General features: G+C 37.4%; 1 protein-coding gene across 1 annotated transcript; it reads left to right on the plus strand.

Moving 5' to 3' along the window:
* The first annotated feature begins 9,270 nt into the window (after window positions 1-9,270).
* On the plus strand, window positions 9,271-25,888 carry LOC140163105 (matrix metalloproteinase-18-like). Its single transcript, XM_072186485.1, has 8 exons — window positions 9,271-9,530; window positions 10,079-10,335; window positions 11,318-11,637; window positions 19,206-19,367; window positions 20,425-20,642; window positions 21,086-21,257; window positions 24,529-24,801; window positions 25,674-25,888. The coding sequence occupies exons 1-8, from the start codon at window positions 9,402-9,404 to the stop codon at window positions 25,883-25,885; spliced, it is 1,743 nt and encodes a 580-aa protein (XP_072042586.1). The 5' UTR covers window positions 9,271-9,401; the 3' UTR covers window positions 25,886-25,888.
* Window positions 25,889-26,147: the final 259 nt, after the last annotated feature.

The following is a 26,147-nucleotide window of genomic DNA, read 5'->3' on the forward strand; positions in this document are numbered from 1 at the left end:
TGTGTAGTGACTGGAACTCTAAAATGAGCAAAATGGTATGCAGACAATTTGGACATGAGTATGAAGACTTTGAAGAAATTGATTATGTGTATTATTTGGACGAATTGGAAGAGAGCGAATCGGATGAGAGCGAATTGGAAGAGAGCGAATCGGAGGAGAGCGAATCGGAGGAGAGCGAATCGGAGGAGAGCGAATCGGAGGAGAGTGAATCGGACGAGAGCGAATCGGACAAGAGCGAATCAGACGAGAGCGAATCGGACGAGACCGAATCGGGTGAGACTAATACCACAGATGAGATAACTGTTGAATTTTCCAGTACAAAGCAATCTTATACAGACCATGATATTCTTGAGCTAAGTGATGATGACGAAAATGTACGACATTTTATAGAAGTAGTGTGTGATGGAAACGAGAGTGCAATAGAGGAGTGTCATATAAAAGATTTGCCACCTGATGAAGATGAATGCCCTACTGGGAAAAGGACGGTTGTTGTGTGCTTGGATGATAATAATCATATGCGGGTGATGATATGTATTCTAATGTTTTTTGTAGCATTAAGCATTGTGCCTTGCTGTATGTATTTAGTGGATAAATCACGTAATAATTCACCTGCATCTTTATAGACCAGTCAGTGGCTGTCATAAGACACAATGAAGTGTACTTAGTGGCTTAAACACATAACCCACCTGCATCTTAGACCAGTCAGTGGCTGTCATAAAACACAATGAAGTGTACTTAGTGGATAAAATGCTTAATCCACCTCCATCTTAGACCAGTCAGTGGCTGTCATAAGACAAAATAAAGGTACTTAGTGGATAAATCATGTAATCCACCTTTATCTTAGACTAGTCAGTGGTTGTCATAAGACACAATGAAGTCTACTTAGTGGATTAAACACATAATCCACCTGTATCTTAGACCAGTCAGTGGCTGTCATAAGACACAATGAAGGTAGGCCTACTTAATGGATAAATCATGTAATCCACCTCAATTTTGGACCAGTCAGTGGCTGTCATAAGACACAATGAAGGTACTTAATGGATAAATCATGTAACCCACCTTTATCTTGGACCAGTCAGTGGCTGTCATAAGACACATTTAGGTACTTAGTGGATAAATCATGTTAGCCACCACTCTCTTACATGATTGGGATACATGATTTATCCACTAAGTACTTTCATTGTGTCTTATGCCAGCCACTGACTGGTCTAAGATGGAGGTGGATTACATGATATAAGACATAATGAAGTTACTTAGTGGATAAATCATGTTATGCAATCGTATTGAGTGGCAAAATTGCTTTTTTCACATGCTTTTTTCAATATTTCAAAAAAAGAGACAAATTTCAAAAAAATTAAATACCCATCCATAAGTTCATGTCTCTTCTTCATGAAAAACTAAATTTCTGAATTTTTTTTACTCTGAACCGATTTTATTAATGTTGTCACAAAAAATCTGATGTCACATGGGATCCCTTGATTCATTTCCTTTCCAAAAATAATAATGATGCTTGAAAAGGTCTGTTTGTGGCCTTAAGGGATCCAAAATGAGCGTTTATTGCGTTTCGACAGTATTTTTTGTGGGACATGAGAGCACCTCAGACCTATCGAATTGCATTCTGAATACGAAGCATGTCTTTCTGATATCAAATAATTTTCATTTTTTAAATCACAATATAATACAAATTTGATGACAAATTATAAAAATTTGATATTTTTCAAATTTTGATATATAACAGTCCTCGAAGTAAATTATATAAATCTAATGATATATTCTTAAAGTGTATGTAGCAGGGAGGAAAAGCCGACGGTCAATTGAAAATTTTGACCTTTCATATTGAAGATATGGACTTTTTCCCAAAAAGACCTAATTTGTTTTGGTGTTTTGGGGAAAAAATCCATATCTTCAATACGAAAGGTCAAAATGTTCAATTGATCGTCGGCTTTTCATCCCACCTACATACACTTTAAGTATAAATAATCAGATTTATAAAGTTTACTTCAAGTACTGTTAAATATCAAAAATATAAATTTTTAATGATTTGCCATAAAATGTGTATTAAATTGCGAATTTCACAAAAAATCAAAATTATTTGATATCAGAATGACATTCTTCGTATTCAGAATGCAATTGATATGTCTGATGTGCTCTAATGTCCCAAAATAAATACTGTCCAAACGTTCATACCCCAGCCCTTAAGAGATTCCCCTGCATCTGTCTAGAATTATCTTTCTTATCAGTTCTCACAATGTGTAATGTACAATTTAATTCTCTTCAGCTTTTTTCAAGCTCGCATTGCAGATGATTCTCAAAACTTTTGGCCAATTAGATACTTCTAAATCACTAGCCTTGTCCAAGGCTCATTAAGTTTTTCTCTCTAAAATGTTCAACACAACCCAATGACTGTGTTTAGATGTTGAACGGCTGATCTTAACTTGAGTCCACAACAGGGTCTTAGCTAGCCACCCGTCTGGCCGTCATTTTAGACGGCCAGTTTGCTCCTGGGACGGGCAAAATTAATGCCTTTGACAGATGCTATATTATAAATTGTATGTTTTGAGAAGCTAATTGACCTTTTTAGTGGACCCAATTTGTAGAACAAGGCCATATCAGCACATATTTGAACTCTTTGACCCTCTAATGGGCTATAGATTTCTGGTAAATGTTTTAAAGGTCAAATTAGGACAGGCAATTTTATTCAAACAACGGGCAACCCTCAATTTCTAGCTAAGACCCTGGTCCACAATGTATGAGTCCATAATGAGTCTACTCATCTCATAGCTCCCTAGACTCAATCCAGTCATTGGTCACTTATCATCTATGCACGGTCACACTGGGCTCAGTGCTGATGAAGAGAAGGGAAGAAAACTGACAGAGCCTTGGACAAGGCTAGCAAATCAAACACTTCAGATTCTTGTTCTTCCTGTTGCTGTTATACAAAATGTTATTGTGATGGTTTTTAAATTACTTTAATGTGTATATAATGTTGTTGACAGTTGTATCATATTTCATTTCACAATTTTGTATAAAACAAATGTCTCTAGAATGGTTCTTAACTGTTGAACTTTAAATGTTAATTGCACATCAAAGGTTTGCCAAACAGTATATTAGTGTATATTAATGCAATTTGTAAAAGTGTGTGATATAAAATTGGATAGGGATTGTCACAGGGAATTCTTATGGGCTGTGTTGAGCAAGTTCAGAACAGGAAAAATGTGCTTGTGTCTATGTGTTTGTGTCTGTGACAACCTTATGTTCTGGGCAGCAAACTTTTATTTAAAACCCAAATTAGTTGCAATGAACTGGTCACCCTAGGTAAGTTTATTTGGGTAATATGTACGTTATGTTTATTTGATCAAAGATCACACATGAGGCCAGGTTAAGAAAGCTGTCAGCTACATACAACATCCTTTTCCTGCAATTATATAAAGTAGTGCACTGATTTTCAACTTTTGATGCAAGCTGTTAAATACAAGGTTGATTCCTGATGCAAAAAATTGAACAGTAGATTGTTACAAGAATCCGTATTCTACCTTTTCTGATGAAGTTCGGTTGAGAAATATGTGAAACAAATGTTGTTTTCCTTAACCACAGTAATTACCACAAATTACCGCAGGCAGCGTGCCATGCCTTCAGCGACATGGGTTCGGGGAAAACACAGTCCACATCTGATCAAATCACAGTGTTAGTGTTAATCAAATTGTTTTGACTGTATTATACTGCTTTTATTATGAAAATAAAATAAACTTTTCAAATAGCCTTGAGGTTGATTGTCACTTCTTTCAAAGTGTCATTTTTTTCTATAACCAACTGAAGACAAGTCTGGATAAATAAATATTTAATTATTAGGTGGTCTTGGTCTTAATCTTGGGGTTTGATTTTGTGTGTTTCTCATCATAATGGAGCCAGCAGTGTAAACATACATCTATTTATAAACCCTGTGATTTGCTGTAATCTTTCAGGTACAAAAGTCGTATAAAAGCTGTTTAGTCAGTCATTACTAAACTGGGTTACCAAAGTACATAGTAAAATGGTTTAGTACATATATATGAACCCAGGGGGGAGGCACTTCAATATGAAATGGATATAGGTGTAGGGCTGGCTTTTTCGCAGTAAGGGGCATTCTGTGAGAGTAAAATGTAAAAAATATGGGGTCATTGGGTGAGAACATGACCTTTTTTTAAAATGGAACCTTTAGCGCCACAGAAACCTCAAACATTGAATTTCTAGTTCTAAATGGCTTCAAATTTCTTTGTTTTTTCAAAATAAGTAACAAAATCAGTTTTAATGAAAGTTGCTGTTCAAATTGAAAAATAAGGGTCTTTGGGTGACAGATCAAATGGAAAAATAAGGGGTCTTTGGGTGACAGAGCATGTATTTGTAAACAAATATGGAGTCTTTGGGTGAAGCGACGCTGAAAAAGGGGGGTCTTAACAGCCCTAAATACGCGTCACATCCAAAGTGGGAGTGCCCCCCCGGTATGAAGCATATTAGCCATGACATAATTCTATATTTCAGATATTCAATACAGTTCAGAATAAATAACTTTGTGTTGTTATGAGCCATAATGACTCAAGGCCAAAATCACCTTTTACCCAAATTCACACGAATGCACAACAAAAAGACACTGTTTGATTAAGTTAACAAAATCTAAGTCTTTAATTAAAGTAAAATATGATTGGTTCATGAACAATAAATGCACATACAATATAATCACACTTTTAACTAATTACTACTTAACCAGCAGAATTTTTGATGATTGTAGTGCGCTGGTACAACGTTCTGGCTGGCTGATGTATTTATATCTTTGCTTATCCTGCGAAAATCACTGTTCAGCGAAGTCCATTGTACACTTGCATTTATTTATCCTTTACATATAAAATCCTTGTACAGAAATGGCACTACTTTCTCTAAACACTTAACTCCTTGCACATTTCTCCAAACACTTTTAAGTTAAAACTCATTGCGCAGTTCTCCAAACACTTAACTCCTTGCGCAGGTCTCCAAACACTTAACTCCTTGTGCAGTTCTCCAAAAATTGTGTTTGTTTCACCAATCACTCTCTTTCTCCAAGAAACAGGCTTCTTTCTCCAGGGAACAGTCTTCTTTCTGCACTGCTCCACTTTATTGACAGATATGTTGTCCAGCAAGTCTTTCATACACTCAAAATCTCCTTCATTTGCTACATTAAAATAGCACATTATTGACTATGTAAACTACTTCAAATTTACCTCCTTTTGAAGGAGAGCTTATAAACTCTTTTCATATTCTGCCAAGAGTAAACTCAGTTGCTTTCACCTTTATAATCACAATCTATTAATACACCATTCTGTCACATTCAGCTTATTTTAGAAATGGGAATTTCCAGTTAATATTAGGCAATGCATAATAGATGAGCAATCTGGGAATTCCCATTATTAACTTATAAACATTAACCTTTCTCATTACATCACTTCCTGGGGTTGATCGGGGATTCCACTAACAATCCAAAATTAGATATGATTCAATTTGTTTTGATCAACTTGATGAATGGGAAGGGATTCCCCACACATGTCATCACTCATGAAATATCTTTTAATTTTGTAAACAGATAAATAATCAAATTAAATTACTCAGGGCACATCAGAGTACAGGACCTCTGATGAAACAGTGTTGATAAAATATAGAAGAACAACAATATCACAACCAAGACAAAGAAAACCATAGGCCTACAAACATAATTTAGGGATCTCTAAGGGCAGGGGAAGACAAAAATAAATGATATGCATATTTTGCATCGGCCTCCGGATAGGAATGAAACGGAAAATAAACTCATATAGACTTTACCATGTTTACAGCCAACAAAACCTCGGAATAATGAATACATTTTCCAACAAAGTCTCAGAAATGGACGTGGAGAAGTCATGAGATTGATTTCATTATGTCAGACAAGCAGCATGCAATAACAGATGTAGCAGCACTTAATGCACTTCAGCAATTTCAGCACAGACAGTGATTAAACTCCCAAATGAACATAGACAAGTCACAATTAGAATCACATACGGTACTCGCATTCCAACTAGAATTGAAAATTACATTAAACCCCTTATTTGATGCGCTGAAAGACCATAAAGGACAAGATCTCTCCAAAGCCAATTATGCCAGAGATATAGCTGGAACGAAACCTAGGAAGAAAGATGACAAACTCGCAGAAACTAGGTATTCTCAAACTTCTTTAACAAGTACTACATTATAATAGAAAATAGAGTAAACCGAGCTCGAGTTGTGTAAAGCAATCAGATGGAAAATAAAATCTGAAATTACAGAAAACAATGTGAAAAAGATACTGCAAAGCTGGAAGAAAACAGAAGTTACAGAACAGCCAAAAAAATCTTGCTTTTGGTATTTTGGTAGATCAAAGTCTCACAGATGGTTGTCCTCCAAGGAGAAGATGGTACAATCAGTAGTGATAGAGATGTCATTGTGTCCAGAGTTAAACAGGCCTACCAGGATCTTATCAGCAAGATATACTCTTGAATCTCAGATCTATAAAACAACATAACCTGCAACACTTATATCACCACCAATGTGCTGGTGAAGTGCGAAAGGCTCGTAAAGAAATGGAATCACCAGGTGATCATGGCACAATAACCCATGTACTTTAATAAAGAAGGACGTGAAGCTCTAAAGTAAACAAGCACTAATCAAACCAGAGCAAATTAATATCAACCATGGATTTATAGATTATGAGAAGGCGTTTGATAGTATTGAAATACGCTGCATCATTGAAATACAAGTTGTTTTTGAAGTGGACTGACGATAGCTAATGATGATGGTGTAGATAACTTGAGCAAAATACATTAATTTGCATATTGAACTACAGTTGCACAGTAAATTTATCCTAGGGCTCCCCCAAAGAGTTTTCAAAAAAAATCATCCGATTCCTTAAGACGTTCTTGAGTTAGAATGCAAACGTTGATATCCGATTCCTTTAAAGACGAAGGTCAACATGGCCGGCGGCCGGACTCTGTATTGTCTTCAACAATCTTCCTGATCGAAAGCATCTGTTCGTATGTCAATTTCCCGATGCACCTGCTCTATCGGCTCATCCTCATTGGTGATGACTGGTGTATTCCCAAGTAGCTGCTGGAAATGGGAAAACCAAGAATGCAGTCTCTCACTCTCTGTGTTCCCTTTGATCTGACATTTTTTGGCAGTTCTCCTTCCACTGATCTCATTTATCAGACCCTATGCAGCTTTGTGCTGGCAATTTTGTTCTGCTTTCTCTACCTGGCTGATCTTTTGTTTCAGGATTTCTTGATTAATTTTGTCATTATGTTTCTTTTAAGTGATTCTTCCTTGCTTGTAGTTCTGATCTTAATATACTAGTGCATTCGTGGGTATCCGTCACATATGCTTCATGTACTTCATTCCGGGCACTCTCTGTTCTGGAACGTCCAGATTGTCCCCTTATGGACTATTCCAATGATGTCTTGGTTGTGACGCTTAGCCAAGCCACATAGCTCCTCTTGAAGGTAAATAGTGTTCTTGTATTTAGGTTGATACAAACATTGATTGCTTATATTTTAGTAGATTTTCTTTCCTTGTTCCTCCTCTCTCCGTGCACACCCGTATGCGAGGCTTTAAGGTGCTCACATCATTAATATTAGTAGCTAATACAGATTCAGAACTTGGATTTAATATAAGGTAGGGGCTTTAACCCTAGTGCTTTATTTGTAGCCATCATTTAAAGCCTTTCAATTGCTGAAAACTGTTGATGGACGCAGCTCCTATCAACAGTTGTCTAGTGGCCGTTGAGAATGTGCACTGAATTCGTCATCCGCATTTTGCTCTTGTCACTAATGTCTCCAGCCATAGCTCCAAGTATTAGCTCAGGTCTCAGGATTCCCTGATTTTGAGCACTGGCTGCTGCTCATCTCAGGAACCCTTTTGCCTTTTTGAGCCCGAATCTCTACTTCGCCTAAGATAGTGATCTATATATCTTAACTATTTGCCCATAGCTGGGGCAAGCGTTGGTGAGCACCAGAGCGTTTCCACACGCCGGTGGGTCATGCATACTGCACCTCTAGGGCCGCTTGCTGCTCCGCGATCCCCTACATATCTGCTTGGAATCGCAAGATATCCAGTTACCGGTAGTGACCAACGGGGAGGTTATGTACGAGTTTTGAATAAGGAGAGGCAAGTTGGGTTGCTCAGCAGCATAGGAGTGTTTCAAGCAAGCAGACTAGAAGTGAAGCTAGGAGAATGATAGGAGATAGGAAGGATAGGTACAATGTATGAAGGATAGGGAAACAGCAGCTACAACTATATCTACAACTACAACTACATGCACTAGACAAAATGTAGACGTATCACTAAAAGCCTGTGACAAGCTTGTCACCCACCACCAAACAATAATAGCCTGATTTTTTCGAGCGGATCCAATGTTTGCATTTGGAAGATGCAGGCCTTTCGATAAACATTAAACCTGATAGCTACAAATTATTTCGATACAGTCTGTATAAAGTGATGATAAAATGAGCACAATCAAATACGTTACTTTCAAAAAGGCTTCCGTGTTAACAGGAAAATTTTGTTTGCCTTTTTTATTGAAGAAGAATATTTATCTTTCATTTAAAAATATACATTGGCATATTTGCACTGAGGAAATGATAATTTAACTCTAAGTTGATTAACTATTAGCCAAGCACTCAGCACAAAACTGCAAAAAGGGGCTTGATTCATGAGCGTCAATGGGGTGGGGGACGTGTCTCCCCACCTTTCGACAAAAATACCCATTTTTATTCTTTTCAGCTATAAAACCACTTTTTGGAAAATTAAGCCGATTGTCCCCCCCCCCCCCACACACACACATTTCAAGCCGGAATGGCGCGTATAATGCACTTTATACCACTGCACCTTACAATGTGCTTAGAATAACGTCATACTATGTTATCTAAGGAAACTAAACTAAGGTTAAGGCCAAACATATTGAAGTACCCGATTGAAAGTTTACATCCTGTTAAACAATACAAAGACCTACTAATGCTAAGTTGAAGTCGCCAAATAGCTCCAAATTGGGCTGCTTTTTGATTAACTTTGTGATTCCAAAGAAAGCATTGTCGCTAGAACCCAACTGGTTGTTGAATTAAGATATGGCATTCTGTCATTGCCAGCCGTAACACTTAATGTTAGGTTGCTGAATTTTGGTTTCAATTTTGGAAGTTATACCTTGGGCTCGTTTGTCACCGTCAGTTTCTAGCGCACCGGGCTGCGGCATGAAAAATACGTTTGTGCAACACAGGCACTGACGTAACTTCGATATCATTCTGGTATGGTATCGTAATACACAAGTTTGTGTCATTGAACGTGTAAATTGATATTTTAATTTGGAAGCCGCAATAGCCAATTGTGATACAATCATGACAATGAAGGAACAAAACAATTGTGTGCTAGTTGCTTTAATTTTGCTTAGAATTTTAACACTGACCAGTTCGGCACCAGTTCAACGTAGTATACAAAGTTCAAGTATGAACATGGAAGATGCGCATGTAAGTATTATTGAGGTTAATATCTGTTCATTTATTTATTGGCTTCAAATCTTTTGAAACCAAGACTTAAAATGAAAATGACAGAAGAACCCAGAAACTATGGCATGGTAGGTCTTCTCTAAGTTCTCCAAAGACAGACATTAGACAACTTCCAATTCAAAAGTAAGACATATTGTGGATTAAGGAGTGTAGCACCATCATGAACAGAGACAAGGGCGCTCAAATTCTTACTCTTGTTTTTGTTCCTATCATGGTGTCCAGCCAACCGGAGAGAAGTTTTGGGATCGCCCTATGGTAGCAGAAACTGCAGGTCAGATTTTACACAATTATAGTTGGTTTTATTGCTTTTGACACAATCTTCGTATGCCTTAATGCTTACAGAGGGACATAGCATAGCCTACAATTCGTCACGCGCATCCTTGTTTTATAGGGTTAGCGTTGATACGATCAGAAGGCCAAGTTTATAAGGCCAAGTCATTATCAATAGGGTATTCATAGACCCTTAACAATAACACAAATATATGTACAGTTGTTTGTTATTTCAACAGAGATGGCTGAAGAAATATGGCTATATGAGGACTGACAATCCATCCGGTAAAGAAGTAACAGAAGCTATGATGTTAGTGCAGCAATTCTATGGCCTGAGCCAGACAGGAGAATTGGATCAAGATACCACGAACATGATGTCAGAACCGCGTTGCGGTGTAGCCGATATACAACCGGGAATTGTGCCACCTGGAAATCGCCGCCGGAGGAGATTTACATTGTTGGGCGATCCATGGGATTCTACATCCCTCTCGTACAGGTGAGTATGTTGGGCTTTTATTGGTCACAACTTATGAAATCTGATCTCAACCCAGCCTCTTTCTGTCTCCATATAAGACCACACACCAAACTACTGATTTTACAATTCTCTTTTTATGGGCATTTTTGGTAAGCAGAACGGTATTGAATGCTACATTGTTGCCATGCCACTAATTGCTTTCTTCAATATCCCTTCTCATCCCATAAAAAAAGTGCATCCTCTGCAATTATAAGCAGACTACATTTGAATTTTTTTGATCTGCTCCACCTTTTGACCATTATGGTGATGTTTGAAATATTACTCTCCTTTTTTGTTAAGTCCATTAATACATTGGTCTTTTTAACGTGAATTTTCATATCAAATTCGTTTGCTCTTGCATTCAAGCTGATGTCCACCAACCTTTGTAACCATGTTTTGGTACATGCTATTGATCATCTGCAAATCACACAAGTCCCCTCTAATAGGTAGGCCTACAGTTTATTATACCATTTTCACGTACTAACGTGAATAATTAAGAAGAGTATAGTATAGGTGACTGATAGTAGACATCCTTGACGCAGTACCCCCGAGGCAGCACCAGAGGGGACGTTTAGACGTTGATCCAGTATATAGAGAGCTATTATATATACATGTACATGTAGCTCCCTGTCCGTTCGAAAACATTAGGGTATTTAAAACTCCTGACTGTCCCAATCCGTACGTCCCGGTGTGTTTGGATATGCAATATCTAATACAGTCTCTCTACTGGTAACTCCTAAACCAGCTTCACCCATCTCGTCCTATCCTGTCAAAAGCTTTTTCTAAGTCTACAGAGCAAGCACATACTTCATTGACATGTTCCAACCATGTTTCTCTCTTAGCTTATTAGTATCTAGGACTGTGTACTGAAATATCTGCAAGATTAACGAAAATTTCCTTCTTTAGTGATGTCCGTTAAAAGGTTTTTGAAAAGCTACTTTTGTTCATGTTATTTTTCCTTTAGATTCAACAACTACACACCAGATTTGAGTTTAAGTCAGGTGCGATCAGCCATTGAACGTGCCCTTGGCGTATGGGCTGAGGTGACACCACTAACATTCACACGTGAACAGGGCGGGACTTCTTTTGTTACTGCATCTGACATCGAGATCGTATTCGGCAGTGGATCTCATGGGATCAATCACCCAGCTGACTCGCCGTTTGATGGATCTTCATCTGCAGGCGGCGTGGTATTAGCTCATGCTTTTAATCCAGGGTCTGTTAGATTTCGTGACTTAAGAGGAGATATGCACTTTGACGAAGATGAAAGATGGCAAGATGCAGGTTAGTAGTTGCTTCAGAATCTTAAACCATACATGTAGCCCATTGGGCGCACACCTGACTTGCAAATGGACTTCAACCTGATGTCAACCTCCTTAATTTTTGCATTGAAAGTTGGTTGAAATCAGGTTGGAATCAGGTTAGGTTGAAACTTCGACGTTGTATCAACGTTGATTCAACGTCGAAATCCTAACCTGTGCCCACTGGGAGACCTACATGAAAAGTAGAAACACAGCCAAGTCAAGTGTGCCTTTCATACAACGCATCATCCTATACGGATTGCCGACATGTTACATAAAAGAGCGAAGCCTGCTTTCTCGCCGAGAAACGTGGTTTTCGATCGAGAAACCGGGTTTTTTTTAACTTGGCTACACCAGGTGTTTCGAATTTGAAACGTAGTTTAAAAAAACCCGGGTTTTCTCTGCTGTAATAAAAATCAAGCGGGCTGTACATGGGAAGAAATTCTTGATATTTGAGAAGGTTTCAACATCAAAAGAGTCATGAGATCCTGATCCATGATGTCAGTTCCTTCAAAGCCCAAAAACCTTTGAAGAGGAGGAAGAGAAAGTTCAACCAATTTCAATTGGACGTGGTAAAAGCAAGTAAAACCTGCACGTATACTAGTAGCAGAAAATCTGTAGCACTCTTCGAGATATTTCGTAACATTTACATTATTTATACTGGTATCAGTTAGAACTAGCCCCGTTCCACAAACCGCGACGCCTCTCGAATAGCGAGCGGAGCGAGCACCGAGCGTAGCGACCCAGCTACTATCCTACAGTTGGAAAATCATCATACAGATAGAGTACAGCACAGAAACCAGTGCTAGTAATCAGTAATAGAAATGATGGGTCTCTTCTTTCCTTGGATATTGATATCACCAATATCTTTTATATAACGCTACCATGGTCACAGATATGTAATAATAATTAAAACCTTCCCTACAGACTTCTCCAAACAATGTCTAGAAAATTCAAAGAAGAGCAGCACGTTTCGTTTTAATAGACAACAGCAGCTAACAGCTGATTTATAAGGAGTCACAGGGACTGATCTCAGCAACATATATAGAACAATTATTCATTCATAAAAATACCCACCTCTCTCACCTGGTATGTATGGATAATATTCATGCAAGACACCCAGTTTCAACAAGAGTTATTTGAAATATTAGCTGTACCCAAGAACATTACAAGTGGAATTTGATGTCATGACACCCTATGGGATGTAGACAAATTTACCAGACGGTACTGGATACTTTGGACATGGGAAATTTAGTAAACCGCACCCACTTCAAAATTGAATTGCTGCTACCCACATGACCAAGACCTGAACTACAGCCTGTCTCAAAAAAAATTGTGCAAGTGAAAAGCGCCCTCTGTGGCAATTAGAAAATACCGGTGTGACATAAGGGAGCGCACCACCATTAAACGCGCCCATTGATACACACGGTAAAAGGCCTACATTTGGATCTCGTTTTGGCACTTGAATTACGTATTTCAACTATAAAGCTTGGTATCAGATTAAAGCTGATCATGTGTAGAATATTATTCTTTTAACGGAATATATTGCTAACCACCGACTTTTTCTGTTATGTTGCCGCAAAGAAAAATTGTGCAAATTTAACCCTAAAAAATCACTCAATTTTGGAAACCGGACGTTGTTCAAATTCGCGCCAGAACTTCAACTCTGAAATAAAAAATTGGGACTTTTTCTCCGAATTCTTCATGTATATACTTGTCGGAAGCAAATGAGCTGAAAACGGGCAAAATTTGACTATACGTTTAGAAAATAAAGCCGAAACAAGCTCAAATAAGCGGTGGACTATTTTAACCGAATTTCACTGTTACATAAATCGTGGAGTGATTTGGTGGTGCGCCCTCATAATGCTTACATCGACGTCAAGGGCATAGTCTTAGCTCTCAAATGCCGTTTAGTCTGTTCAATTTGCTTATTTTACTCTCGAGATATAGGCTAAAATCACATTTGTGCCACTTTTACTAGGGAAGAGGGCTGTACATGTAATTCAATGATAGCATCAAGTTTATCAAGAGTTCCGCGGTGAAATCAAAAGAATGCATCAATTACACAACAATACAAAATTGTTTTTAATGTTTTATCTTGATAAAGGTATAATGATTCTCTTTTTCCTCTTACGACAAATTAAACGATAAATAAATATTTCACATTCTGCTATAAAATTAAATACATGTGCACGTCAATGATTTTACCATGGTAAATACTGTTCTTTTTGTCATTCAAGACATGTTAAAAGACTAACAAATATTACACACTTATGGGTCAATGAACTTTGACAAGTTCATGAAATTTGACAAATTAATGAAATTAGACAAAATAATGCAGGCGCGCTGGTGTTGATGCGTCTAATGCACGAGCCCCGAAAGGGGGAGTGCATTCGACGCATCAACATCAGCTATCATTGATTTACATGTAGAGCCCTATTCCCTAGTAAAAGTGGCACAATTGTGATTTTACCCTTTCGTTCTTAACTAAACGTATCTCGAGATTAAAAACAGCAAATTGAACAGAACAAACGGTATTTGAGACCTAAGACTGTGCCCTTGACGTTGATGTAAGCATCATGTCCCAACGGTATTTTCTAATCGCCAAAGAGGGCGCTTTTTACTTGCACAATTTTTTTTGAGACAGGCTGTATGTGTACCGAGGTAGTCCAACAGGGCAATGAGGACAGTACTTAAGCAGAAGCAAAAGAGTCATTTGGCAGTTTTTTGTGGAGGTGCGTGGTGTTACAATATAAATTTACTTACGTATGCCCTCTACGGTAAGCGAAATTTGATGAAAGTCGGCTTACATTATTAATAGATGTTTCTCCATATTAACGATCTCTGATCTCAGTGTTTTATGTGTTTCATCAATATATAAATAACATGTATAACAGAGTTGCACCTATGACAAGGGCGTGGCCAGCTTTCTTGGTGGGGGGGGGGGCAAAATAAAATTTCAGGGGCACAGACGAAAGAAATTGCAGGTGCATCATACAATACATAATACCGGTTTTGTTATTTAGAGAAAATGTCTTCGAGATTCCAAATAGGGCTTTTATTGGGACGATATGCGCGCATATCCCGTAATAATTTTGCATTTCACACTATTTTGGCCCATGATATGGGTGAAATTTGGTAGAGAAGTGGCTCCTTGCCCCCTCCTTGTCCCTTTTCTTTTCCTTTGTCCTCTTTCATTTGGTGATTTTGAAAGTGGAAAAGGTCTGTGCGTGTCATGTACTTTTGTTGCTTTTTGGTCCACTATCACAAAGCGTTTTTAAGATGATGAATCTTTTATACCACAGATCATGGAAAGATCATACGCTCCACTTTCACGCCAAAGGTATATACATGTACATTAGGGTGATTCACAAAAAATGAAATTGGTATTTTTCAACGGGACACCCCCTCATTTTGTTTATTTTGGTAATAAAATTATACCTGCAAAATATGAAAAAAATTCAAAAAAGTTTAGGGGGTGCTACCGGTCAATGAACTTTTGTACACAAAGTCAATGGGATTTTTTGTCAAAATTTCAAACGCTTATTTCAGGGCCTAAAAAGTCTACCAGGCTTGCAAAACTGAAGTAAATGTTCAATGATATACCTAACTTTGTGAAAACATGGGTTTTTACCAAATTAAAGTTCATAGTTGACTGTAATAATAAAAAATGTTTCAAAAGTGACAGAGGGAGTGTAGCTCAAGAAAAGAATACCCTGGGATATCCCCTGGAATCCCACCAGGCACCCCAAATTTATACCTTATTGAACTGAACTGTTGATAAAAAAAAGATTAAAATTTTTCACATATTAGTTTACCCCAATGGTGATACCAGCTTTTGAAATCTTATGTAATAGTAACTATCAAAATCCATACATCTGTATCAGGGGTGGTCATTATGGCCATACCTGATGAAGATTTGTATTGTTTGAATTGAATGACCACAGGAAGGATTAGATTCACCATGGTTGAAAAGAAATGTATATAAATTGGGGTCACAACATTGGATAGTGGCCAGTTCAAAACTACACCTTGTGCAATGTACTTGTGACAAGAGCTAGAGTGGCTAAGACACATTCACTGGACACTGAATTACACATTAAACATTACACTACACTTACATAAAACAACACATAATCATGATCAAGTAAAAACAAAACAAAGCAAAAACAAACAAAGAAACAACAACAAAAAAACATTAAAAAAAAAAAGAAAGAACTAGAGCCCCATAAACACAACTTTATATTAGCCAAGTACCATAATATTTTGGCTGTTCCAGCAACTGCCTTGCCCCAAATGTAACAGTTTTCACAAAAATGCAATTTTCTGGAAAGCGGGTTAACATTTTTACAATTTTCTTTAGCATTTATTTTAAGGACATTACTCACACTATGATCAAATATTTTTGGCACAATCCGGGTAAATTAACATGGCTTTTTTGTGTTGTAAAGAAAATGGCTCATAAATCCCATTGACTTTGTGTACAAAAGTTCATTGACCGGTAGCACCCCTAAACTTTTTGAATTTTTTTCATATTTTGCAGGTATGATTTTATTACCAAAATGAACAAAATGAGGGGGTGTCCCGTTGAAAAATACCAATTTCATTTTTTGTGAATCACCCTAATGTACATAGACACTTTTAATACTTTTGTATTCATATTAAAATCAAATACCTTTTTTAAAAATAGAAATCGAGAAGGGATCTTCCACTGGAAATGGAAAAGCGCCCCCGAATTAATTTGTCGAACTGAATTTTAGTTGGTAGGATGGCACCATTCATTAAGTTAACCCACTTACGTTTATGGCAAGCTAAGCGGCTCAGAACGTGGGACTAGCTAGCTACGCGCAGCTTCTTTCTCGGTACGTGCAGCTTATTAACCAATCAGATTCGCGGTTTTAAACACGTGGAGCTGATGTAAACATCCTCTCTCACAAATATTGCGTTGTTAATTTTTGTAAATGAAAATATCTGTAGTATATCAGCAAAAAATGGTATAGGTGCTATTAAAGTAATATCTGAACAGAATGATGATTGTTCTATATTTAGGGGGCTATCATTTTCTTCGGAAGGGGGTCCCAAATATAGGGGTCATATTTTTTTGGAGGGGGTCATAAATTCATAATAACAAAATGTAGGGAGTCATAAGATGTGTTTATTGTATTCTTAAAAAGACTGATTTCAATGCAATTTTAGCCTGTCTATAGGGGGTAAGGTGTATCGGTGGTGGGAGCCGGGGTCATAACATTTTTGATACCAAAATAGTGAGGGCCGCAATTTTATTGACGCCGACTTTTTGTAAATTTAGGAACCCCCCCTTCCGAAGAAAATGATGACCCATTACTCTCTCTCTATTTACACAGTGGCATGTGATATCGCTTTCCCTGCAATATCTTTACACAGCGCTTTACATCAGTAGTAGTTGTTGTTTGACCTTCATATCCCCTGCACGGCTAATACATACAGAACACGGTGTAAACTTGGAAACACTAAATAAATATGCTTTGTGTCATTTTAGCCAGGCATTTAATATAGCAACATGTTCTCTTGACACGTGCTGTGATTTGGCCTCCTTTACCCGTTCGTTATCTATGCTAATTCCGTAAATTAATTACAAGATAATAATTGTGAAAGAGGATACCTATAACTGTACTACGCGCAGCTAACGACCCAACCACGTGATTAAATTTGACTATTTTGATTGGTCAAACAGCTGCTCGTAACGAGAAAGAAGCTACGCGTAGCTGTTTCACGCTTTTGGACCCCTTAGCTTGCCATATACGTTCCCCACTTGGCCTCTTTAGTCTTTACCGTAACGCCTCAGATCCTAAAATTAGTTCATCATGCAGTTATTGTTAACTACATGTATGCACACAACACAGGGGCACTCACAATAGGCAATTGAACCTTACTGGTAGCGATGTGTTGTAGCTATAGGGGATGAACTAGTTAGCATCATATATCAAAAAGTATAAAAGCTATTGCTCTATGTTTCAATTACTTATTCTTTTCCAAATATCTGAATCTTCAACCCGGTACAAGCTTTAATAACGGGGGAACATACATTGTTATTAAAAAGAAATCCTACCATCTATCCAAACTCACCGTTTTATTCCAATGCACATTTTGCTTCACCGGGCAGCCCAGTCTTTGTCGTATTTGGAAGATTGGTGTCATATAGGTACAAATTTAGTACTTTCTGTCAATCAAGTATGGCTTATTCTCTACATGCCAATCTTTAAATAATAATCATAGTCCTTATAATAACGGTGGTCCGCCTTGATGAGTAAATGACGGCAAATAGCTGCAAACCATTGAAAAATACTCCAAAACTCGGTCAGTGGAGCTCCGCTCGTACATGTCAATAGCGTCATTATCGATTGGATTAGTCGTCCGTAGCGGATAATTCGGTCGCTCATTGGATTAATATTATCAAGTGGTAATAAATTTGCATAGGACAATAAATTACTATTTAATTGTTTAGTACTGCATATATCGGTTTAATCTTCAATAAGCTGGTTTATGGCTGGAAAGGTTACGGTGAATTTGCCGTGGACGTAACTGCACTATGTCCTAAATTGTCCTAGTGACTAATGAGAATAGGATTGTAAATTACCTCTCTTTAAGTTGTGAGACAAAATGCCAATGGTGAGGTTTTACAAAATAATGTCCAAGTATGTTTAGTGTATTCAACTACAGTAAGCCAAAGTAATTTGTGTTCACCCCTGTATATCCTAAATAAAGACAAATGTGTCAAAATAAAAACCAGCAGCCAATGCATGTGCTCTTTAGCTCTGATTTAAGACCTTATTTGTTGAAATTGGTTGAGAATTAAAGAAGCGGTGATCTAAAACCAGATGAAGATACAAAATAAAAAGTTGCACTTTTGTGTTCCAATCAATGAAAGCACGACGATAGTTATCTTGTTTTTCACGAACGCTTTGTGTACAAATCAATAGGGCATGGAATTGGGCAAACTACAACTTTAAAATGTGCATCTTCCTTGGGTTTTTGGATTGTCGTGGCTTTATTTCTTGAACAATTTCAACAAATGAGGTCTTAAATTTGAGCTACAAGATGCAGCTATTGGCTGTTGGTTCCAATTATGGCATATATGCATTTATATAGAATATACAGGGGATGAACGTGACTGGTACCTTATTTTTTGGCTTACTGTATGCATTATGTTTTGTTGTAGAATTTGTTCTGTACCGTAGCTAATTGTATCGAACAAAAGTTATAGTGAATAAAGTAGAACGTCAAAATGGCAGCAAATCCAGCTGATAAAACATATTACTTGTATAATTTTTTATACCGTTAAAAAGTGTATTCCCTATTTTGTAATGTTTTTCTTCAGCTGGAATAGATTTGTTCACAGTGGCAGCACATGAACGGCGCAGTCTTGGTCTTGAACCTTAGCTAAATTGCTTTGAACAAAAGTTATAGTGAATAAAGTAGAACGTCAAAATGGCGGCAAATCTAGCTGATAAAACATTACTTAAATCATTGCTGTTGTTTATTGTTTTCCTATTTTGTTATGTTTTTCTTCAGCTGGAATAGATTTGTTCACAGTGGCAGCGCATGAATTCGGGCACAGTCTTGGTCTTGGACATTCAGACGTTCTTGGAGCGTTAATGTTCCCTACATATTACGGATATAACGCCAATTTCCGTTTACACGAAGATGACATTGAAGGAATTCAGTCTTTATATGGTGAGTTTTTGCCTGCCATGTGTCAATGTGAACTACGGAATATCTTTATCTTTAATTAAGTTGACGACTGTGTCATAAAAACAGTGATTAATTTAGTAAACATCAAAACGAAACTGAGACAAAATATTAATCGCCGTGTAAACTGAAATGTTATTGTTTAAAAGCCAGTTTTAATTCTAATCTTATGACATTTCAATATCAATTCAAATAAGATATTATTAAAACGTTGTCCTGATAGTCTGTGAAAGATCCTATTTTTAGGAAACCCACTTTACTATCTGACTGTGTGTACATGTTACACTCTGACTTAATGTTTCCTCCGAAATACGATACTAAAGTGTTTTTCTTCTTATCAATGCACCATGATGAGATTTAACTATGTTATTAAAGCCATATTGTAACATTTAAGAAATAGAATATATTTATTTTTACAAAATTAATGTTAGTTTTCACTGTCAGATATGTCCTCTTTTCTTGTTCAGACGATTTATTTAATTTCTTGGATTTTGACAAAACTACATCACCCAAAGTCTTGATTTTTGCAGGGTATGTTAGTTCACAAGAGTATATTACAATCGTGTAAAACAGAATCTTTAAAAATATTGAGGGCGTCCTCCTCAGCAAATTACAACATGGCTTTAATCCATAGATGTGACCAAATATTTTATTTGTCAGTACTCCAGCACGTACCTTGGTGGGTTTGGATCTAAAATTTCACCCCACATCCCCAAATCCCACCCCAGACACACACGGCATGGTCCTTGTGCATCATGCCATTCACCCATTATGCTTATTATATGTTAATATTTATCACTGTTTGTGATCCACGATGTTTCATACAGCCCCTTCTGTATTTCCATAAACTTATCTGTTAATACATCTACCAGGACATCTACCCGATTGTTTATTTGTTAGTTTGTTTGTATATCACGCAGAAATCATTCAGGTACTTTTACCTGAGACAAGGATTCTTGTCTCAGCTTGGTTCATTAGATTAATTCCAACTCTTTATCTTTTTACTTTTTTCCCGACTTTTTTACATACATTTGTATCTTAGGTCCCCGACCGTCTACACCAAGACCTTCAACACCAAAGGTAACAACTATAGCAAAAACACAGAGAATACCGAATACTTCAACAGCATCGGTAGTAACAGAAACAACGACAAGAAGAATAACAACAAGCAGCGTTGATTACTGCGAAGTTTTTACAACTGTTGACACCGTTGCTACATTATACAACTCATATGATGATGCCTACACAATTGCATCAAAGGTACGTCCAATTCCACACAAAAACCAACAACACCACAAAAGTTCTTTTTCTGATGCAATGTTCTTATTGTTTATCTATATATTTGATGCATGCCATAATTATTTACTATGTATAATATGACTATAATATAAGACAGAATTAAAAAAAAATAGTTTGCGTCTGACGTGACATCGTCAGGACAAAGGCGCGGTGTGATTGGCTACTGACCTGCGCAGTACGGCATTTTCTCTATTCAAGTGCTATTTTCTGAGCCACCATTTTCATCTCTTCGGAGGCCGAGAAACTGATAAAAGAAGAAGTGACTACTATGACCATTCCTATAAATATTAATGTTTAAGTATAATAAACATAAATCTATTCGACATATTGTATTTGGAGTAGTAACGGTGTCTATTGTTTTGGCGCAAACTAAGGTAAACTTTTTACGTTTTTATTTTTTGCAGCGTCAGGAAATTGTACCATTTGCTAAAGGCAATGAAATTCTAGAGAATCCATTTTCACGTGGGAACATCGGTGCTGAAATTCAAGCCGTCTTTGCGGCTATTTGGGAAGACAACAATTTACCCGTTGCAGCTATGGTTGAGAAACAGGATGGCTCATTGGTTGTCTTTAGAGGTATGGCATGAACACAGTAAGGTGATTGAATGTAATGAATACATTCAATATCCTCAGGTGTACCTGTCATAAAATCCATCGATCATTCTTGCTATAAATAAGTGGGAAGTGGGAAGATGCTAAAGCGGGAAGAACTTTTTTTAGATTCACCTGTTACACTTCCAAAGGCGGGTTATTATGAAACATCCCAATAAGTTTCGTCAGATTGACAGAGCTATGGGAAGTTAATAACTATATACGAAGGGGACATTTTTCTGTTGGCACAGTATTTCAAGGCCCGACATGAAGCGTCCTAAGAATATTGTTCTGTGGTGCATTAATTACAGTATTTCAAGACCCGCCATGAAGCTTCCAAAGTATATTGTTCTGTGGGCACATTAACGACAGTATTTCAGGACCCGCCATGAAACTTCCAATGTATATTGTTCTGTGGCCACATTAATTGTAGTATTTCAGGACCCGCCATGAAGCTTCCAATGTATATTGTTCTGTGAGCACATTAACGACAGTATTTCAGGACCCGCCATGAAGCTTCCAATGTGTTTTGTTCTGTGGGCACATTAATGGCAGTATTTCAGTACCCGCCATGAAGCGTCCAAAGTAAATTATATTGTTCTGTGGGCACATTAACATCAGTATTTCAGGACCCACCATGAAGCTTCCAATGTATATTGTTCTGTGGGGACATTAACGACAGTATTACAGGACACGCCATGAAGCTTCCAATGTATATTGTTCGATGGGCACATTAATGTCAGTATTTCAAGACCCGCCATGACGCTTCCAAAGTATATTGTTCTGTGGGCACATTAATGACAGTATTTCAGGACCCGATATGAAGCTCCCTATGTATATTGTACTGTGGGCACATTAATGGCAGTATTTCAAGACCCGCCATGAAGCTTTCAATGTATATTGTTCTGTGGGCACATTAATGACAGTATTTCAGGACCCGATATGAAGCTCCCTATGTATATTGTACTGTGGGCACATTAATGGCAGTATTTCAAGACCCGCCATGAAGCTTTCAATGTATATTGTTCTGTGAGCACATTAATGGCAGTATTTCAGGACCTGCGATAAAGCTCCCAATGTATATTGTTCTGTGGGTACATTAATGACAGTATTTCAAGACCCGCCAAGAAGCTTCCAATGTATATTGTTATGTGGGCACATTAATGGTAGTATTTTAGTATCTGCCATAAAGCTTCCAAAGTATATTGTTTTGTGGGTACATTAATGGCAGTATTTCAGGACCTGCGATAAAGCTCCCAATGTATATTGTTCTGTGGGTACATTAATGGCAGTATTTCAAGACCCGCCAAGAAGCTTCCAATGTATATTGTTATGTGGGCACATTAATGGTAGTATTTTAGTATCTGCCATAAAGCTTCCAAAGTATATTGTTTTGTGGGTACATTAGTGGCAGTTTTTCAGGACCCGACATGAAGCTTCCAATGTATATTGTTCTGTTAGTAGTAGTATTTCAGGACCCGACATGAAGCTTTCTAAGAATATTGTTCTGTGGGCACATTAATGACAGTCTTTTCAGAACCCGCCATAAAGCTTCCAATTAATATTGTTCTGCGGGTACATGAATGGCAGTATTTCAGTACCCGCCATGAAGCTTCCAAAGTTTATTGTTCTGTGGGCACATAGTATTTCAGTCCCCGATATGAAGCTTCCAATGTATATTGTTCTGTGGGCACATTAATGGCAGTATTTCAGGACCTGCGATAAAGCTCCCAATGTATATTGTTCTGTGGGCACATTAATGGCAGTATTTCAATACCCGCCAAGAAGCTTCCGAAGTATATTGTTCTGTGGGCACATTAATGGCAGTATTTTAGTATCTGCCATAAAGCTTCCAAAGTATATTGTTTTGTGGGTACATTAGTGGCAGTTTTTCAGGACCCGACATGAAGCTTCCAATGTATATTGTTCTGTTAGTAGTAGTATTTCAGGACCCGACATGAAGCTTTCTAAGAATATTGTTCTGTGGGCACATTAATAACAGTCTTTTCAGAACCCGCCATAAAGCTTCCAATTAATATTGTTCTGCGGGTACATGAATGGCAGTATTTCAGTACCCGCCATGAAGCTTCCAAAGTATATTGTTCTGTGGGCACACTAACGACAGTATTTCAGGACCCGATAAGAAGCTTCCAATGTATATTGTTCTGTGGGCACATTAATGGCAGTATTTCAGAACTCGACATGAAGCTTTCAATGTATATTGTTCTCTGGGCACATTAATAGCAGTATTTCAGGACCCTCCATGAAGCTCCCAATGTATATTGTTCTGTGGGCACATTAATGACAGTATTTCAGGACCTGCGATAAAGCTCCCAATGTATATTGTTCTGTGGGCACATTAATGACAGTATTTCAGTACCCGCCAAGAAGCTTCCGAAGTATATTGTTTTGTGGGCACATTGATGGCAGTATTTCAGTACCCGCCATGAAGCTTCAAATGTATATTATTCTGTAGGCATATTAATGGTAGTATTTCAGGACCCACCATGAAGCTTCCAATGTATATTGTTCTGTGGGCACAATAATGGCAGTATTTCAGGACCCGACATGAAGCTCCCAATGTATAGTGTTCTGTGGGTACATTACTGGCAGTATTTCAAGACCGACCAAGAAGCTTCCAATGTATATTGTTCTGTGGGCATATTAATGGCAGTATTTCAAGACCCGACATGAAGTTTCATAGCTGATAATTACATTTTTTTGAAATTGCTACTTATAATGAAGTCTTCATGTAAACCTCGATAAAATATGCAAAACTTAACTGATGGATGTTGATCGCGGAAATTAGAATGGTGACAGCAATGAGCATGATGAGTAAAATGTGTTTATTCCGTTGCTATAGGTCGTATGCGTATGAGAAGTAAGCAAGGTAAGGTAAACTCTGAGACTGACCTAATTCATGTTTCATTCTATTTTTGTATCACATCGAATCATATCAAGATATATTTTGCAAACTTAGCCTACACTGTAATTTACAAGTATATTCCCTTCATATGCCTGTGTAATTTTCACTTTCATTCCCTGTTCATTCTAGTCGAACTTGTGTCTGATAATGTATGCTACAATATTAAAACGATACGTTAATTTCTTTTGCTTCACAGTTATTTAGCAGAGCATCCGATTTTTGTAGCATTTTAATTGACTTTCGTGAGACGGAAGCATATATCAATCATAATATCTGATAATCAATTAGCAGATTTAATCCATTCCGTTTTTAAATACTATCTTTTAACAGGGTCATTTTACTGGCAATACATATTATCGGGATCAAAATATGAACCAATACCAGGTTTTCCAAAGAGCATTTCAACTCTCGGGCTACCTGAAACTGTTCAAATCACAGCGGCGCTTTCTGTCCGAGATGAGGACGTGATTCACCTGTTTACTACATCTCAGTACTGGTCGTTTGATGGTGATTTAAATACTTTAGATATGACGTCTCCAAAAATGATCTCATCCAGATGGCCTGGGATACCGAGTGACCTAAATGCCGCCTTCAATTGGCAGGGTATGTGATTCATAGAAGATCCGTCCCAATTTTATTTGACTTTTATAAATTCATTCATAGTTGGCACCATTCTACATGTGGCAAAAACACCCTAATTGTTTGCACTCTTAATCACGTTCCGGTATTAGGTTATAAGCTTTCTTTTAAGTAAGTGTCATATTTTGACTATCCCTACTTTATTCTGGACACTAATGACTTTGTGTCAAGCCGCTCCTGTGACAGGTTACCATGTTGTGTCAAGTTGTTGCAAGACTTAATTTTATGCCATACCCATGATGCGTTGAGTAAAGTTAGAGTAATGTTGAGTAATGATTGAGAAATGTGTAAGTTGGGAAGACACATCATAGCCGAGGTGGTGAGCTGCATACAGCTGTCGCTCTTTGAAAGTGGGGCGCAACATTGTTTCCTGCCAAGCATACCATATGCCATTTAAAGGGAATGTCCTGTTAAGCATACCGTATACAGGGAATGTCCCTTTTCTATTACTTTTTTTTAATACGCAATGAATATTTTATGTTTCAAGCATAACATTTAACGTGACATCTGTTGAAACGTTATTTGGATGTATGAAACTGAAGTGGTGTACCATTTTCGGTAAAACCCTGTTAAACACGAAATAGTGTTTTAGTTATAATCTATTTCTGCTAAAGTAGAGCAAGGACACGTAATTTAAGATTTAAAAAGAATCAGAAGTTTGACCTACTTGGCAATTAAGTGACACATTGTTTACTAAGTTAACAAGCAAAATGATGACGTTAGGAGAAGTGTAATATCTGTCCGGAAGTTACAATTATAAATAAACAAATAAATTCACCCCACATTCTATTGTTCCATCCACTTGTTGGTAAAATATACATTTTCTTTGTCTTTAGGTAACCCCTGCTTCGTAAGGAATACAGAGTACTGGTGCTTCAACGAAACATCATCTGAAGTAGGTACAGAATTTCCACGTTCAATGAATGAAGATTGGTTTGGTTGTGATCCATTGGGGTCTGATGCAGCAAGTATGAATCCCATTGTAACCACAATGGTCGTATCATTCTTTTGTTTTGTCGCTGCTATTGCAAATCTGAACTTTGAATAAAACTTATGTGTATAATGATCAACGTAAAATGTATAGGTGCATACTAAAGACAGTACTATAAATTATGTATTAAATAAAGATATAATGAAATTATATAGCTTGTGTAGATGAATACCGCAAAATTTTAGCTAAGGAATAAAAAGTATCCAAACTTAACTAATAGTAACCGAATACGAAACATCATCTGAAGTAGGTACACAGAGCATAGGTAGGTACCACGCGTCACGTATCCACGTTCAGATTGGTTTGGTTGTGATCCCGA

The sequence above is a fragment of the Amphiura filiformis genome, chromosome 1, assembly GCF_039555335.1.
Source record: "Amphiura filiformis chromosome 1, Afil_fr2py, whole genome shotgun sequence".
NCBI classification, from domain to species: Eukaryota; Metazoa; Echinodermata; class Ophiuroidea; order Amphilepidida; family Amphiuridae; genus Amphiura; species Amphiura filiformis.

Coding starts and splice junctions, on each gene's coding strand:
- LOC140163105 (XM_072186485.1), top strand. CDS start 9,402: ATGACAATGAAGGAACAAAACAATTGTGTGCTAGTTGCTTTAATTTTG. Junction 9,531..10,078: donor TGAACATGGAAGATGCGCAT/GTAAGTATTATT, acceptor TTATTTCAACAG/AGATGGCTGAAGAAATATGG. Junction 21,258..24,528: donor CTCATTGGTTGTCTTTAGAG/GTATGGCATGAA, acceptor ATCTTTTAACAG/GGTCATTTTACTGGCAATAC.